The sequence below is a fragment of the Cuculus canorus genome, chromosome 1 (assembly GCF_017976375.1).
Source record: "Cuculus canorus isolate bCucCan1 chromosome 1, bCucCan1.pri, whole genome shotgun sequence".
Taxonomy (NCBI): Eukaryota; Metazoa; Chordata; class Aves; order Cuculiformes; family Cuculidae; genus Cuculus; species Cuculus canorus.
The window spans coordinates 157288212-157302643 of record NC_071401.1 but is presented as its reverse complement, the minus strand read 5'-3'; the positions used below and the strand labels follow the sequence as shown (position 1 = coordinate 157302643).

The 14432-nt window shown below is 45.3% G+C and overlaps 1 protein-coding gene across 2 annotated transcripts; it reads left to right on the top strand.

The window, feature by feature from the left end:
- The first annotated feature begins 3446 nt into the window (after positions 1-3446).
- Positions 3447-10709, top strand: LOC104055518 (retinoic acid-induced protein 3). 2 transcript variants are annotated; one of them, XM_054056893.1, is made up of 4 exons: positions 3447-3656; positions 6157-7130; positions 8101-8153; positions 8753-10709. In XM_054056893.1, the coding sequence occupies exons 2-4, from the start codon at positions 6203-6205 to the stop codon at positions 8843-8845; spliced, it is 1074 nt and encodes a 357-aa protein (XP_053912868.1). In that variant the 5' UTR covers positions 3447-3656; positions 6157-6202; the 3' UTR covers positions 8846-10709. The 2 variants fall into 2 exon arrangements, with proteins under 2 accessions (XP_053912868.1, XP_053912869.1); XM_054056894.1 differs by having other exon boundaries at positions 3447-3646; positions 8753-10708.
- The last annotated feature ends 3723 nt before the right edge of the window (positions 10710-14432 follow it).

Sequence of the window (14432 nt, the reverse complement as noted above, 5' to 3'; positions counted from 1 at the left end):
AGCTTAGTATGACTCTGATAAGTGCTGGCAGGGGAGAATTTTTTAGGGATCAAGGCTGTTCTTGTGTTGTCAATACACAGGTAGCTAAGCAGGAGGAATGACAAAAGCATATTCACAAAGCAGCCAATATCAGTGGCCAAAAATAAACATGTTGTTTAGACACATTCCACAGTGTCATGCACCATCTCTCCCCAGGCATGCACTTGTTTTATTACTTGGCTTAATAAAAGATACTAGCTCAATACTTTAACCTCCCAGACATGTTCTTCCCCACAGACCTGGCTGAGCTGAGAGGGACTTCAGCTCTGTCTTTTGGTGGCAGTTAAGCCCTACAAGGCTGAAGCCAGTGGAGAAGGGCTGGTGCAAGGCACTGCGGACAGCACTGAGGCACTGGCACTCTACAAGAGGGAGCAGGACCAGGCAATGCCAGCAGCGAGAAGGGAAAAGGATTGAACTCAACACAAAGAGAGAGCTCAGCCCTCCTCTTTCACTTTGACCTGCTGCCTGAGGACTGGAAAGTAAGGTGTGGGTGACTGCTGCCTGAAGGTGTTAGTCCCTGTTCCCATCCCTGCCTCTCCATGTAGCCACTGTCCCTTCCCATTCACCAGCAGCCAGCTTGCTTGTCCAGGTTTGAAATACAGCCAAAGCAAGCTGTTTTGCTATCAAGAGCGTCCTACCCAAAGGAACTTCTAACATTAGCAGGATTTTGCTCCTGTATTGTGTCAAAATGATTTTGGAGACTTAATATGCAATTCAGCTGACATGTGAAGATCTGTATCTGAATTCATTGTCTTGTCTCCCTTCAACTCTGTTGGAGAGAAACAGATACTTCTCAGGTGCGATTTGGTTTGTTGTGAAGCAAGTCAACTGAAATCCTCTTGGAAATGCCTCTTTCCAACTACAGTGGGAATCAGGATGACTGCCTCTGATGAAGGCTGCTCTGTAGACACGTAGGAGTCGATTTAATTGCCCACACAATGGCACCTAGGACCATTTGAGATCCTCTGAGTTATTCAGTGAGAGCTGATGCTCCAGAGGGGAAGTTCCCCACAGTTCTGGTATCTTATATGCCATCTGTCTGCTGGTGACTGAGTTACAGGTGACTGATCTATAGTGCTTTCAGTGAACTGTTTGTCTACGCTCGCACACCAGAATGACGTCCATATAGTGAACATCTACATCCAGGTACGTACGTAGAACCTGGGCATCTTAGCTCAGAAATAGCCAGTGGAGATTCAGAGCTTAATCCATTTGTTCTTACAAAGGTAATTTGAGGTGCCTAAGGATGTCCAAAACATCTGCACAGGACTGCCAGATCTAATACAGCAGGTATGGAAGACCTGGAGTGGTCTCTGGAAGCTGAGCAGCCTGCTCTGTGGCATCTCAAACAACACTATATGCCAATGTGTAAGTAACTAAGGTGAGGTCCCAGGCAATCCAATTGACGGCACATGGCAGCATTTCAGCGTACACAGAAATAGGCACGTGCATTCAATTAGCTGGGCCAGTCATTCCGACCTTTTGGCTGTTTGGGAGCTGAGACACTTAGCTCACATTTAGGTAATGACAATCAAACATTTATGTTTAGGTGCCTCTATCAGCAAGTTTCATCCCATCCCTATAGCAAACTGACAATGATGTCATCTTTCTGGTGTGATTGTTGTGCTGCTTGTATTCACCCTTGCAGACCAGTGATGCTTCTCCAGCCTTGTTGGCACAGCATGAGGGCCATGGGCACCATTGTCAAGCTACCTACCATGAGCCAGCAGCACCTGGGATCCTAAGTCACTTGAGATGGTTTTTTTTTTTTAAAAGTAGTGTAATTTATTAGCTTTTGAAAGCACAAGGTGTGTTTGATAACTGACTCTCAAGGATTTCTCAGGCATTCTGGAAAATGTCAGTGCTACTTTTATTATCTTTTCTTCTTTTTTTCCCCCCAATATAATTTGACATGCTGCATTCCATGGGGGTTTGTGGTCTCTGTAAATGTAGGGAAGTAGCTGGCAATCCATAATGTGCTCTGACAAGTTGCAAATAGGCTGGCAATGACCAGTGACCTTTGAAAGCTTCTTGGGATGACTTTCTAGACAGGCTGGATTCCACTGAGCTGCTGCCAAACTCCTCTCCATCACTGCTTTTTTCCTTCTTTCATTTTTCACAACTGCCTTCTTCTTGGCTGGCCCACTAAGCCTGGGACTTACTTTAAAGTTAAGACTAATTTCATCTAAAGAAGCCTGGTATGTCCTTTCCTAAGAAGCCTCAGAATTTTGCACTGCAATGTAATTAGGAAGGACATGAGAAACTGTCCTATGGCTCAAGCCTACCCCACAGTGACCGCTCTGAGCACTGTGTTTCACTCGATGAGCTACTAATGCCTGCAGGCCCTCATGTTCTTTTAGGGATTGTGCAAGAGAGGACTCATTTGTATGTGTTTTGTGGCAATCTCCACATCTGACATTCAAAAGGGATCAGCACCGAGAAATAAGCCAAGGGCCCTAAAATAAGACAAACAAAATTAACACGCAGGTGAGAAAACCATGGACAGTCAGACCTCAGCACAGGCCGTACAGCTGCTCCTCAGGTTTTGGGAAGGACTACAGTTTCCATGGGGTGGGAGGGATTTCCAGGTTTGGGGGCTGTGTAGAGCCCAAGTGTTCAGTGTGGATAAGCCCTGATGTGAATTCCTTAATGAGAACAATGAAATACTCTCAATGAGTAATATTTAAAATAACAGATGAAGTCATGAACACATTGGAGAAAGCTGGGACTTTGGATGGGATCACGCCAATAGGTGTGTCAGGCCAGAGGCATAATATAGAGCAAGGGGGATTTTGTCATTGCCTTCATTCATTAATTGTTTGGGGCAGCAATTTGGATAAAGTGACTCAGCACCCACGAGCAGACACAACTGTGCCTTCGGAGAGCTGGGCTGGGCCAAGCGAGACGCCAGGAAAGGCAACCTACCCTTTTCAGGAAAGGAGCCTGGGGCTTTCCCCGGCAGAGGTGGAAGGGGTGAGCAGAGCAAACGTGTCCCCACGTGTAGATACAGTGCCCAGCAAAAGCCCCAAGAAGAACGTCTCTGGAGGAGGGCTTGCAGCCACTCTCCCTCCAGGTGCTGTGGATCCGCTTGCATCCCCAGACCTCCTTCCACTTCGCAAGCAGTTATCTGGCAAGAAAGCATGCAAAGAGACAAAAGGCTTGGAGCAGGGAGGGGACGCGCTGCTATTCATAGCCGTGGTCCCCACCCACGGGTTCCAGGAGTCAGACAGGGGAGCACCTTATCAGGTGCTTGGCTGAGCGGCATTCAGTCCAGTGGCGAGGGCTGGGACTGGCAGCTCCGTCTCCACCCCAACGCAGGGGTGAGTGCCCCACTGACGTCAGGAGGCCTGCCTTAATTTCTTGGCACCGGGGACCGTATTTTCATAGCCATGTCCCGTCGGAGAGGAGAGGCGGTGGAACTGGAATAGGCGTGCTCAGCCACACCTCCTCAGCCCTCCAGCTGTTAAAGCTCCCAAGGAAGGCGAGCACGGGGCTGCTGCTTGGCTGGGGTTAGGAGGAGCGGAGGTGACTGTGTTACTGGTGCATTGGGAAGTTGCCTTTCCAGCCGGAGCCTCCCTGCTGCCTTCTCCGGGCAGGACCCAAAAAGGTAATTCAAGGTAATGTCCTACAGGATCGAGGGTGGATTTGCCTTCTGTGGCTGGGGTGGGATAGTGTGCGGGGCCCTGACGGGTACCAAACAGGGGCATGGGGTGCCGTGGCAGAAGGTGATTGCCTCCCATCCTTCACCCTAACATGGGATTGCCAGCTGGAGCTGTGGGAGTTATGGCAGACTTTCCCTAGAAATTACTTGAAATTTGTGATTGGATGGGTGTATTTTATGGGTGAATATCAATGAGAGAGGAGGCTCAGGCTGGAAGAAGACCTGGCACTACAGCAAGAACCATGATTTGGGGTGAGCGGTGATGTGGACCCAGCAGTAGTGAAGTGACCACAGCACAGGATCCCTTGCACAGACTGCAGAGCCCCTTGGAAATTCCAGACATTTGTGTAGGTGTTGGGTGTGTAGACTCAGCTTCTGAGGGGCAACACACACACAGGAGACAGGGAAAGGATTCCTCATGCCTCACAGTACATCCACCCAGGAAAAAAAGTAAAGGGAGTAAAAATCAGTACAAGTGGCTCAGTTCTCCAAGGTAGCAAGGTCCTTTCAATCCCATTTGTTCCAAGGGCCGTGGCAGCCAACTATATGGCTAATACCGGCTTGCAGTAAGCACGAGGCAGGCCCCAAAGCTGTGGGTGTGCCCTGTGCTGCCCTGGGGTCTCTCTCTGGCTTTCTAGGCTCTCCACCTGCCCTGTCCACTCTTTGTCTGCCAGAGATGTGAATAGATAAGTTTATCTGATCAATGGTAAACGTCTGTGGTTTAAATTGTAGGGCCTTCTCTCCAGATTTTCACAAAGTCTTGTTATTTGTTTCTTACAAATGTCCAGATAACTCTCAGCTATTTGTGCAAGTGATCATAATTCCCCCAAATTTTATGAATGCTAATTCGTGACAACTCCCATGTGTATTACTCACCAACTCCATTCTCTTCACCAGAATCCAGAGTTCCTGCATATTTGCATAATTTCCATTTTATTCTAGCCAGCTTTTCAAAGGGCTACATGTCTCCTTTTACACAGAGAGGCTACAAGCTGGAAAAATACTTCACCATTTGTAAGCAGGTCTCATTGAGCTATGTGTGAGGCTGCAAGTGAGTCAGTGATATTTTTTCCCCCTTGTTCATCCTTTGATTAGATGAACTGCCAGTGATTGAAGACTCAACTTCCCCTTCCTAAAAATCTGTTGGAAATTTTTTAGGACCAGCCTTATAACTACAGTGTGTTGTTCTGGAGGGGGGAAATAAAGGCAGCTTGCATACTGAATACTGAAATTTACCAGGCAAGCTTGTGTCTTTGTATCTCAGAAAAGAAAGTGTTGGTTTCCTAGTGTGGGTCACCACTACGGCCAAATTCCCTCCTGTTTCATGCCCACATTGTATCTAAACTGCTGTTTTGATAGATTCAAAGACAAACCTTACTAAGCAATATGGTACCTAGAAAACAGTACCTGGCTTCTGGAATCTAAACCTATTCAGTAACCCCATAATAGGCCACAAAGTGCCCAATGTTCTTGTGCGGTGGTTTCTGCACATGCTTCAGGCAATTTAATTCCCCTGGGTGATTGGCAGAGCTCACCTAAACAGCCCTTTCTGTCCCAGTGAAGCAGTGCAGGCTAACTCAGACTGATGATGAGACAGCAGGAGTGCTCTGGGTGTATTACAGACCTTGTCCATCTTTGCCTTGTGAACTCCTCAAGCAGCATCTTGGTGGTTACTTATTTGATGAACAGTATTAACTTTGACCTCTCAGGCTTCCAGCCAGCACAAGGCAATATCTTGGGTAGGGGACTCTCAGAGTGTCTCTCAGAGTTCTTATTGCCACACCGCCGTGAAGGAGGAGGAAAATAAGTTTGGGGCTCACGGTTGGTGGCTTGTATTTGCTATTTAATTTGGACTGGAAAGAACTATGCTGGAGGCATCCAGGTTAGTTATCTGAAGAGCAGAAGGCAGTTAAATTTCCCCTTCATTCATATCAATAAACCAAAGCCAAGACTATTTCAGAAAAAGTAATAGAGAGAAAAGAAACAGAGTAATGAGTTTCCTGTTCTGCATTGCTCATTTCTGAACCTCTCTGGTACAAGGCACTGATGTTGTTTGAACTTGTCAAAAGAGCATAAGCTGGATTGTGACTAGCAGCTGCTCTTGTTTCACAAAAGTGACAAGACAGCTCAGTCTCTGTGCTGCAAGGCACCATGCTAACCTACAGAAGTGCCTCACCTTCTCCCTGCTCCCCACACTCCTATGACATTGCACAACCCCAGGCACAGTAAAGAAGGTATGCAAGGTGAATCACCTCCTGCTAAGGGGCTCAACTTGCCCTTGACAGAGAGCGAGTGCCATACAGGGGATGGCTCTGCTCCCACAGCCCCATGTCCTTAGCACTGTGGTGTCCTTGCCTAGTGAGGTGGGGGTGGATTTCTGTCCTGCCTCTCTTTTCCCTCTGCTGTCAACAGCCCGGTGGTTGATATGACTGACTGTGTCTTCCCTTCTTCTACAGCTTTGGGGAAACATTTCTCAGGAGCGTTGTTCAAGAAGACAAGAGAATGGCAACGTCATCGCCTCCCCAAGGCTGCGGCAACATTGATGCTGATTACTACCTGCTCTGTGACATGCAGCAGGCCTGGGGGATTGTCCTGGAGTCACTAGCTGCAGCTGGAGTCTTCGTCACTATTTTCCTCATGGGCTCACTCTTCTTTCTCATCTGTAAAGTCCAAGACAACAGCAAACGGCATATGATCTCCATCTATTTTTTCTTTCTCTTAGGCACACTCGGCATTTTTGGTCTCACTTTTGCCTTTATCATTAAACTCAATGAAAGGACTCGCCCCACTCGCTTCTTTCTTTTTGGAGTTATCTTTGCTCTCTGCTTCTCATGCCTCCTCACCCATGCCTGCAACCTCAACAGACTAGTGAGAGGAAGAAAGCCGTTCTCCTGGCCGGTGTTGCTGCTTCTCATTGTTTCCTTTGCCCTGGTACAAGTTGTGATCAGCATTGAGTACTTAGTCACCATGCTAGTAAACCAGAAAGAGCAATTTATGAGTATGTCTGCAGAGGAGACAAACAAGGACTTTGTCATGCTTCTGATTTACGTGCTCTTCTTGATGGCTCTGACCTTCTGTGTTTCCATGTTCACATTCTGCGGTTCATACAAAAGCTGGAAGAGGCATGGGGCGCACATCTTTGTCACTGTCCTGTTCTCTATTGCCACTTGGGTAGTGTGGATCACTATGCTCACAAAAGGCAACAGGGTTTTAAACAGACCTAACTGGGATGATCCTGTTGTGGCCATTGCTCTGGTGTCCAATGGATGGATTTTCCTGATAATGTATATAGTGCCTGAAATTTGTTTCCTCACTGCGCCTGTGAAGCTAGGGGACTATCCTCCAGAAAATGACTTCTGCCAACCCAAGTTCATAAAGCAAACAACTGGAGTGGAAAATCGTGCCTACACTCAAGATGAAATTATGCAAGGTATGATGAAGTGAATGACTCCACTGTCCCCCAGCCCTAAGCACACTTGCACCAGTCATAAGCTAAAAGGTGTAGGAGAGCTACAAGAAAAGATTTTAAGATGATGCATAATTTAGAGGTAGGGAAAAGTTTCAGACTGATGAAATTTCTGAAATGCAAGTGAAAATGAAGTTCCAGACAATGGGGAAAAGTGTGAGGACCAATGCAAAAGCCAGAGGTGCATAGGAGGAGTGACTGAATAGGAGACTTACTGCATGTCAGGGCTGAGAAATAGCTCCGTATGATTATGTTATCTCTGGGAAACCCATATGAAAGTCAGGAATTTTTTGTCTCTTAGTGGTTGCTCCAGCCCTTCAGAGCTTGTCAGGTTATATCTTGGGCATTATTCATTCCACTTCTGGTCTCGTTCCCATTATCCAATTAAAAATTAACCCGTCAACCAAAAAGGAGGCAAAGTCTTATTTTTCTGTATAAGTCTCGTTCCTGCTTGAACAAAGCCTCAGTTGAGGCTTCCCAAATCTACAGGTAGGAGATGTAACTGCACTCCCTGTGGATCTGCTACTGAGATCACATTTGTCTCCCATAGTCAGACCTCTGGGTTTGCAGAAGAATAGGCAAGAAAGTCTGTGCTCTCCCAGGGCACACCACAGATGGGGTCTTGTGCAGGCAAGCGGGAGGAATTTGTCTGGTGATGATGACAGTAATTGTGAGGCAACAGGAGGTGTCTAAACTCCAAGGCTACCGTGTCCTTTTATTTACAATACCATTCATTCCTGCTTTCATGAGGAAATATTTAATGTCACCCACCTATGGATTTTAACCCATTCCTGCCTGCATATTGCATAGTTTGATCAGTCTAAAAGAGGCTTCTAAAGTAATTACAGGCCCTTTGAGTCCTCAATGTGGTATTTCCAAACTACCACACAATGCCAGCTCACTAACTTTTCCCTCTTTTTGTCTTGCAACTCAGGAGACACAGGAGACAACAGCTACTCCCCATACTCATCTCACTTTCAGATGAAGGTAAGTTTACATTTCTCTTCACCCATTTCACCACCTGTAGGCTGTTGTTCACATGCTGAAGGTTAGGGGAGGAGAATGGAAAAGACAGAGAGACGTAGAGCGGATTCTATAGATGCAGGCATCCTCCTGTGCATGGAACCAGACAAAGCCATGACATGTGTTAATGGAGATGCCTGTGGCTTGGGAGAAGGAGCTGTGATGTGTCCAGGGGCATGGGGAGGCAAGAGGGGCCCAATGCATTCTGATGGTGTGGTTTTCAAAACTTCTGGATTTGACTTCACACAAGAAGTACTCTCTTAGAGCACAGTTCCCACAGTAGCTCCTTTCCCCAGTCAATGCCCTGAATGTATTCCCACCAGCAGTCACTGGAAGTTGCCATGTGGATCCCGAATGGGCAGTCTGCATGTCCGCATGTCCTCTAGTGACCTCTCTCCATTACTGGCTTGTTCTGCCAGGATCCTCTTCCACAACCCTATTGATCACACTCTCAGGAAACCTTCAGCTCTGTTTCTCCTTTCCCCTTGTGGTTTCTTTTTAAGCACTAATCTTCTACTTCTCTCCAATTTTGAAAGGTAAAGATTTTCATGCTTCCTTTTCAGAACATCGAACCCCAAAATGATTTCTCCATCCCAAGGCCCAAGACCCGGACAAGCCCATACGAGGACTACACTGGTGGGAAAGGCCCCATGTAGCAGCTCCACAGTGAACAAAGAGACTAAGCACCTGTCAGCAGAGGCATAGGGAAGTGGCAGCATGGTGACAAGTGAGTTGTTCCTGCAGAAGACACAGTCAATCCACACTGCCAAAAGAGGAGACGGGTCCTCTTTTCTCCACACAGGCACCCTTGTAGCCCACTGTCATTCCTCAAACACAACTTTCAGACATTGCTGTGGCTGTCCTGACCCTGCTCACTCTGTTTCTCTGTGGGATGGAGCTCATTTCTACTGACGGAGGAACGTGCTTGGAAGATGCTGTCCTGGCCTATTTTTAGCAGGAATGCTGTAGGACTAGAGCAGCAGGAAGATCATCAGCCAGGACTGTGACCGGCTCTGCCCCAGCCAGGACTCAATTTGATTAGTTTGTGGAGATGCCTGCTCCTCATGTCTGATGGGAGAAAAGGCAGGATGAGAAGCGTCAGCCCTACACTTCCCTCCTCCTGCCCATTCATGAACACATCTTAGGTACTACAGAGGACATACTTCTCTATCCACCATTAATTTAGTGCCAACTCCCAGCCCTGCCTGTCTCTCCTCCAGAGATCACTGGAGAAATAATACAGAGAAAAAAGACAGAGTGAGTGTAGTCCTTTTTTGTTCTTCATGTTCACTTCCAACGCCTCCTTCACCACCTTGAGACCACAGAGGAGAGGGGGAACAAAACTTAAAAACATTAAAACACCTACACCTATTTACCTTGGCACATTTTCTAGTTTGCTCTCTAGCATCAACCTCCTTCCTAACTCTGATTGCTGACCATGCACTGCAGGTGAGCTCTCTCGGGTGCCTGCCCTACCCCACAATGCCCCACACACATCCCTGCCACCCCAGTCTGTGGATCCCTGCAGGCAAAGCCTCTTCCATGCAGTTGCTTGCAATACCCTGGTGGGATTTAAGCCTGTGAGCCTTGGAGCTCTGCCTCCTCCAGAGTGTGACTTTGGCATTAATAGAGACATTTTACAAGCTGCCAGGTTGCAGAGTGCAGACATCTTTTTTTCCCAGTAGTGAATGAACATGTGCATGTCTGTGTGTGCATGTGTGTGTCTGTGTGTGTGCTGTATGGTCTGCACCCTGGCAATGAGCAATGAGTTGAGTCATTCTATAGCCTGTTTTGCATTTGGTAAATAGCTTTCCATGATATTTCATATATGAATACATAGAGCTCTCCAAGTGGGTATGTATGGTACAATGGTGTCTGACACAGCTACATATTTATTTAGTACTTTCTATGTGGAATATTTAATTAATAAAAACACAAACAGCCTGAATACAAAAGACTGGTGTTCTTCCTCGGGAATGTAATACCTTTAATGGATGGGGGGTGACAGCAACAGCTCTCCATAGATTGGAGTGGACTACCTGGGAGATTTCAACAGGAGGGGAAATGGCAAAGAGGTGCTAACTTCTTTGAAGCTGTGATTGTGGAACAGAAATCAGCCACTCGAGGGTGTAGAAGGGGGTTAGTAGCTTTTCTATGCCACTTTTCTTGAATAAAGAAAGCTGATCCGATGTTAGAAGTGCTTAAGAACTGAAGAAATGTAAACCCAAGTGACAGTAAGCAAATGCAGGAAGAACAACATGATGTTTTCACCACTGTGTTTGTCTGTGTGGGAAAATAACAGAAGATTGGTGAGGAGGATTGTAAACACACTCAAGTGACTTGCAGCTAAGGTGTAGAAAAACACATATATCATGCTAATTGCTGTTTAGCCTTGTGTGCTTGACAAGTAGAACATCTGTGTTTGGATAGCATAGGCCTGTGATAGAGCCAGAGGCAACCTACAAAGATGCTTGAGATCCCTGCTCTGCTGCAAGGAAGATCAAAGCATGGTGGTAAACTATGCCTGCATGAATCCCTGATATACAGCTGAAAACAACAGATTCAACAATCCTCTAGCAAGGACTGGCCTCTGCTGTGATTGCATTCACACTTGTGTGCCTCTGCCTTCGTGCTGCACTGGGGAATCCCTTGGTTCATGAGGTAACAAAAATAAATTTACTCTTTTCATTTCATCCGTGGTTTTGTGGTTGTTCCTGTGTCCTACCTGTGTCAGCTCACACATTCGGTGTAGTCAGCAGGATCCAGGAACAGCCATGCCATGGCTGGCAAAATAAAAGTCAGGAACTGGGGAGACTGTGATGGTGACTCCTTGTATTCTGGGATGGCCCAGTACTAAGCCCTGGACCCTGATGGCCATTTCCCTGGCTAAATGTGCCTCACCAGAAGCATGGCCTGAAATAGATCATGGGGTGGTGTCTACCCTGCAGACAATTGAAATGTCTTTGTGCAGCTTGTCCTGGAAAGCAGCATCAGCTTCTCACAGGAATCTGAGCTGGATTTAAAAGGCAGGGAGGTGGAGGAAGCACAACCCCTCATATAAATGATGAGGTAGCAGGAACAAGTAGATCGGGTAGTGCAGATCATGCACACTTACACTCTGAAAGAGTTAAGGGACTTTTTAGAGATCTATTAGCAAAATAGTGGGAAAGGCAAGGATTCTGTGAGCTTGTGATGGTGAAGCTGCATCTATTCATTTATTAATGGATGAAAAAATTTATTAAGCTCTATAGCAAGTGATGGTCAGATACAGCAGGATTTGCTATTCGATCTATAACCATCTCATGTGGGTTCCCAATGTGAGATCCCATTATGCTGCCTATTCCTACCGAGGTGGTAACTGTAAAACAATAACATATTCCAAGGGACAGGAAGAAATTACTGTCTTTGTCCAGTCACTGTGTATGTTGCGCTTCCAGATAAATCGGGCATTTTTCTGTGCTCTTCTATGAACTCCTCATGAGGAAGGAGCCTCTTCCACATGAGATGTAGGGATATCTCCAAGGGGAATAGTTCCCCATAGTGTGGGCATATGATTAAATGATACAGGTCCTAGAAGAGTGGTGTGTGGAGTGTTTACATGTAGATCTCCTAGTAGAAATTGTTGCTGTAAATAATGTTTCCATTTCTGATGTGTGGCTCTTTGAGCTATCCTGCATGGGCTCTAATGTAACCCCCCATAAATAGGTATGGGTATGGGTACAGTCATGTTATCTTGGCCTGTGATTCTTTCAGGTTCTTGTAGTGCCTCTGCCATAATCAATAGATCACCAATATAATGGTACCCGACCATAGTGCTACATCAGCTGCTATCATTTTTTGTCAAATAGAGGGCCTGTGTTTGTATCCATGTGACAATACTCGGAAAGTGTATTGCTTTTCTTACCTGGTAAAGGTAAACTAGTCTTGGCTTTCTGAAGCAATGGCTATCAAAAAGAAAGCATTAGCAAGATCTGCCACCACTTTCCAGGGTTGTAAATGTTTGCTATTTCTTTTGTAAGAGTAGCTATGTCTAGTACTGTAACTGTAACTGGGGGTGTGTGTGTGACATTATTCAGTTCTCTATAATCTACAGTCATTCTCCAAGGGCTGCCTGGTTTTCAAATGGGCCAAATAGGATTATTATTAGAAGCAGTCTTAATTTCCTTAATGATTTGCCCTGGTTGAAGAGCTTGAATGGTTTGAGTAATTTCTTCCTGTCCCTTGGTATATGTTATTGTTTTACACTTACCACCTCGGTAGGAATAGGCACGTTACCTGTACATTGACAGCTGGATTGTATACAAAAGCCTCACAATGTGGTTACCCCATTGGGCCTAAGAGGACTGGTAAAATGATACCCTATGTGGGGGGCAAATATATGGCAACAAAATTAACAATATGTACAAAGGTACCTTTTCAAAGTAAGGCATGTCTCAGCTTATCAAAAAGATGATTCACTTGAGTCATAAAATAATAGATAACATGACCTCCACTGAAGTACATGCTGAAGCTATAGATGTGTGGGACGTTACTCATATTCAACCCCCCTATGATCATATTATGACACCTCTGCTACAATACAAGGTGAGGACTGATATTCTTCCAGATGGTATTTCTCCCAGAATATTAACACTGGGGGAGATAGAACTGTTTACCATGACAGATGACCACAACCTATTAGTCTAGACGTGAAAATTCATGTAATAAGCCCTAAGAATGTGGTACGATTCTGTACCTCAGCTTCTTCTCTTATTTTATATCTTTTGTTGGTATGAGATTCTTGAGTTCTTGTATTTCAGGTATCTTCGATGAACACCTGTGTCTTATCTAGAGGAGACAGCATTGGAATGGAGTTACTACTGTTGCAAACTCAACATTGACTTGAAGTTCAATCTGAAAAAGCATAAGCCATAGATTTCCAATCTGTGTGAGCTATTACCCCACATTAGGTCTTCAAACCTGGGGTAATATTAGGTGAAGAAACTGGAGCAACAGCATATGTATTACTGGAAGAAAATGGCACTCCTGTTTTCCTCCCCTATCACAGATTGGTTTGTCATGCTTTTTAATCTTGTACTACAAGCCCGTGGCCTGGATACATTTCTGCAATGTCAACATGTAAATACTTTGATTTGGTTCGTTTCTACTGTAACTAATTCATCTGCCTTTGGTGTTAAGGGACGATTAACAGCCGCAGATCTTTTGACAAAGTGTTTCATTCATGTGTCAACCCCAGTAGCTGTATTACAGTATTATACGCTGCTAAGTGATTCCGATATTTATGTTTCTCATTGCAACTTTTTTCTGAGTAGGTAACAGCTGTATGCCAGTAAACATTATAAAATCATTTGGCGGTGGACTGTTTCCTCCTTTGACCCATAAATAGTGCTTCACTTCTAAGGCATGTGCTTCTTCAACATAACTGATGAATCAGCCAACACAGAAGAAAACGTCCAACATCTCTAGGACTTAATGCATGAAATAACCAAACAACTGATTGTAAATGGCTGGCTGAGTGGTTTGATTCCCTGACAGGATCAATGGGACACTTGATTCAAAGCATTTTTGTAGACATACATTTACTCCTTTTTCTATATGTGTTTATTTCATGCCTTTGTAAATTAATCTGCATTACACCCTGCAAGTCCAAATGGACACCTCCAGCTTCGCCAGCCTCAGAGAGAGTGGTCTTATGAGCAAGAGGGGAATGTTAGAAAATAATAGATGATTTGTGAGGAGTATTGCAAACACATTCAAGTGACTTGCAGTGGGGGTGTAAAAAAACACATACTAATTGTTGTTTAGCCTGATATGCTGGGCAAGTAGAACATAGGTGTTTAGATAGCGTAGGCCTATGATAAAGTCAGAGGCAGATTGTCAAACATGCTTGAGAATACCATCCTGCTGTGAGAAAGATGCACAGCAGTTACCTATGTCTGCATGAATCCCTGATATATAGGTGAAAAAAGAAGGTTCAATGATCCCCTAGCAAGAACTGAGCTCCATGGTGCCTGTGTTCCCACTTATGTGCCTCTGCCTGGGTGCTGCTTCAGGTAATTGCCTGGTTCACCAGGTAATGAAAATATATTTACTCTTTTCATATCATCTGTGGTTTGGTGGCTGTTCCAGCGACCTGCCTGTGTGAGGTCACACAGTTTGTGTCTACTGCATCTATATTCCTGTATTTAATTCAGCTTGTAAAAATATATCTTTCTGATGTTCTGAGTACATGCAATATTTTTA